This window comes from Cyprinodon variegatus, unplaced genomic scaffold (genome assembly GCF_000732505.1).
Source record: "Cyprinodon variegatus isolate N-32 unplaced genomic scaffold, C_variegatus-1.0 Scaffold683, whole genome shotgun sequence".
Lineage (NCBI taxonomy): Eukaryota > Metazoa > Chordata > Actinopteri > Cyprinodontiformes > Cyprinodontidae > Cyprinodon > Cyprinodon variegatus.
The window spans coordinates 134,044-136,517 of record NW_015151136.1 but is presented as its reverse complement, the minus strand read 5'-3'; the positions used below and the strand labels follow the sequence as shown (position 1 = coordinate 136,517).

Here is a 2,474-nt window from a genome sequence, read left to right as displayed (position 1 = left end):
GAAAGCTGTGGGTAAAACATCAAGGCAGCAGGATGTTCTACCCAGACACATCATGTCCCGAGCCCGTGACATCATCAATGACCCCTCACCCCCCCACCATGGACTGTTCTCCCTGCTGCCCTCTGGGAAGAGGCTTCACAGCATTCAATGCAGGACCAGCAGGTTCTGCAGCAGCTTCTTCCCCACCGCCATCACACTGATGAACTGTTGTGTAAAATGGGTTATGTTATTTATAAAAAGAAAAAGATAAATTTTAGAGCTGCAGTCATTTGTTTTTTTATGTATTATTACTGTTTTCAAGGCTGCAGTTTAAAAAATTAAATTGTCTAGAGCTGTTTTAAACGACATGTCATTTTATATACACTCGTGTATACAAAATGACAAAATAAACCTGTCTAAGTCTAATTAAAAGAAGCATGAATATTTACACCGCTGGTCTAGCGATGGGAAGAATTATCTTTCCCAGTCCAATCCGTACCTCTACCAAAGGAGTCCAATTATTTGGAATGGTTTTTAGAAATATCAGAAGGTCAGGAAGCTTCAACAACCATCTAAAGAAATACTACTTATTTTATCCATGATTGAGGGTAAATATCCTAATTAAACATGGAATTAAACATTGAACTCCTTCACAGAGGAAATTTCTTTTTGTGATTTTATTTTTAAGAATTATCTAAAAAATCTTGTATTAGCTAAACCAAAACCAGTTCATCCCACTAACTGTAAACAACAGATACTGGGAAACTGGTCTCACTGTGGGATTCCTATTTTGGAGGATTGCTTTGGTGAAGGAACTGGGATGAGTTTTGAGCAGCTGAAAGGCAAAATAAAACATTGTTGTTTACCTCCAGACTGAATGAATCCGACTGACTGAGTGAATCAGACTGACTCAATCGGACTGAGTGAATCAGACTGACTGAGTGAATCAGACTGACTGAGTGAATCAGACTGACTGAGTGAATCAGACTGATTGAGTCAGACTAAGTAAATGAATCAGACTGACTGAATCAGACTGACTGAGTGAATCAGACTGACTCAATCGGACTGAGTGAATCAGACTGATTGAGTCAGACTAAGTAAATGAATCAGACTGACTGAATCAGACTGACTGAGTGAATCAGACTGACTCAATCTGACTGAGTGAATCAGACTGACTGAATCAGACTGAGTGACTGAATTAGACAGATTGAATCTGACTGAGTGAATCAGACTGACCAACTAAATCAGACTGAGTCACTGAATCAGACTGACTCAATCGGACTGAGTGAATCAGACTGACTGAGTGAATCAGACTAAGTAAATGAATCAGACTGACTGAATCAGACTGAGTAAATGAATCAGACTGACTGAGTGAATCTTACTTAGAGAATCAGACTGACCAACTAAATCAGACAGAGTGACTGAATCAGACTGACTGAATTAGACTGAGTTACTGGATCAGTCTGATTCACTCACTCACTCACTCTGATCCAGAGTGAGTGAGTGAATCAGACTGATTTAGTGAATAAAACTGACTGAGTGAATGATATTGAGTGACTGAATCAGATTGAGTGAATCTGACTGAATGAGTGAATCAGACTGAATGGATCAGACTGACTAGAGGCTGTCAGAACTTCCTTTCTGCTCATATAGGATCAGCAGTGGGAAGGCAGATCTTTCTGTCTGACTGCAGCCTCTGCTGGAATCACAGAAAACTAAGGCTTCTCAAATCATGTCTCTCAGGTCCCATCTGTCTGAAGTCCCACTTCCACACAGAGAAGAGCAGCCGCTGTGCGTTAGGAACCGGAGATGCTGCCAGGACCTCCAACGGGACCGCTGTTCACCGACGGGCCAGGCTCTGACAACCGCTGACAGGAGTGAGCCATCTTTGTTCTAACGCTGCCTCTGAGCTTTGAAGCTTCCAGGCCTCCAATAGGAAGTTTTTGTGACTTGATTCCAAAACATTTGAAAGCATGAAATAAAGATTTCCAATTATGTAATTTATCTGCTTCCTTGTAAATTGAAGCATCAGCACTTTGCATCCAGTAATTCAATAAAATGTCTCCGTATTTTGAGGGTGAAGGAAGCAGTAATGTTTGGTGGACGGTGATGTTCGGAGGAGTCATGGTGTCGTCATGGATTAGCATGACTGCGTAATGCTCCGTCAGATCTAAGATGGTGGATCCAGTGATCTGAGCCACCACGCGTCTCTGGACGCTCTCTGCTCTTCAGACGCTTCTCGCTGATTTTCCACTAACGTCCTGTATGTGTTGCTATGCAGTGGAGGAGCAGCTGTTCCGGTCGGTGGAGGGCCAGGCAGCCTCAGACGAGGAAGAGGACAAGAGCAGTGGAGAGCAGCAGAGGCCCCTGGAGCGGGGCCCGACTCAGCTGTCAGGCTGTGCTGAAAGGTAAACCACATCTAAAGCATCACGGTTCAAGGTCTGAGGACCCAACACAGCCTTACCTTTTGTCCAGGGCCCCCACATGGCCTTAGC

At 43.5% G+C, this 2,474-nt stretch overlaps 1 protein-coding gene across 2 annotated transcripts in view; it reads left to right on the top strand.

The window, feature by feature from the left end:
* LOC107097297 (EF-hand and coiled-coil domain-containing protein 1-like) overlaps nucleotides 1-2,474 on the top strand; it is a 27,975-nt gene that overhangs the window by 18,884 nt on the left and 6,617 nt on the right. For both annotated transcript variants that reach the window (XM_015394396.1, XM_015394395.1), the window contains exons 3-4: nucleotides 1,723-1,856; nucleotides 2,261-2,387. In XM_015394396.1, the coding sequence (XP_015249882.1) occupies nucleotides 1,723-1,856; nucleotides 2,261-2,387 (261 nt within the window). The remainder of the gene's footprint in view (nucleotides 1-1,722; nucleotides 1,857-2,260; nucleotides 2,388-2,474) is intronic.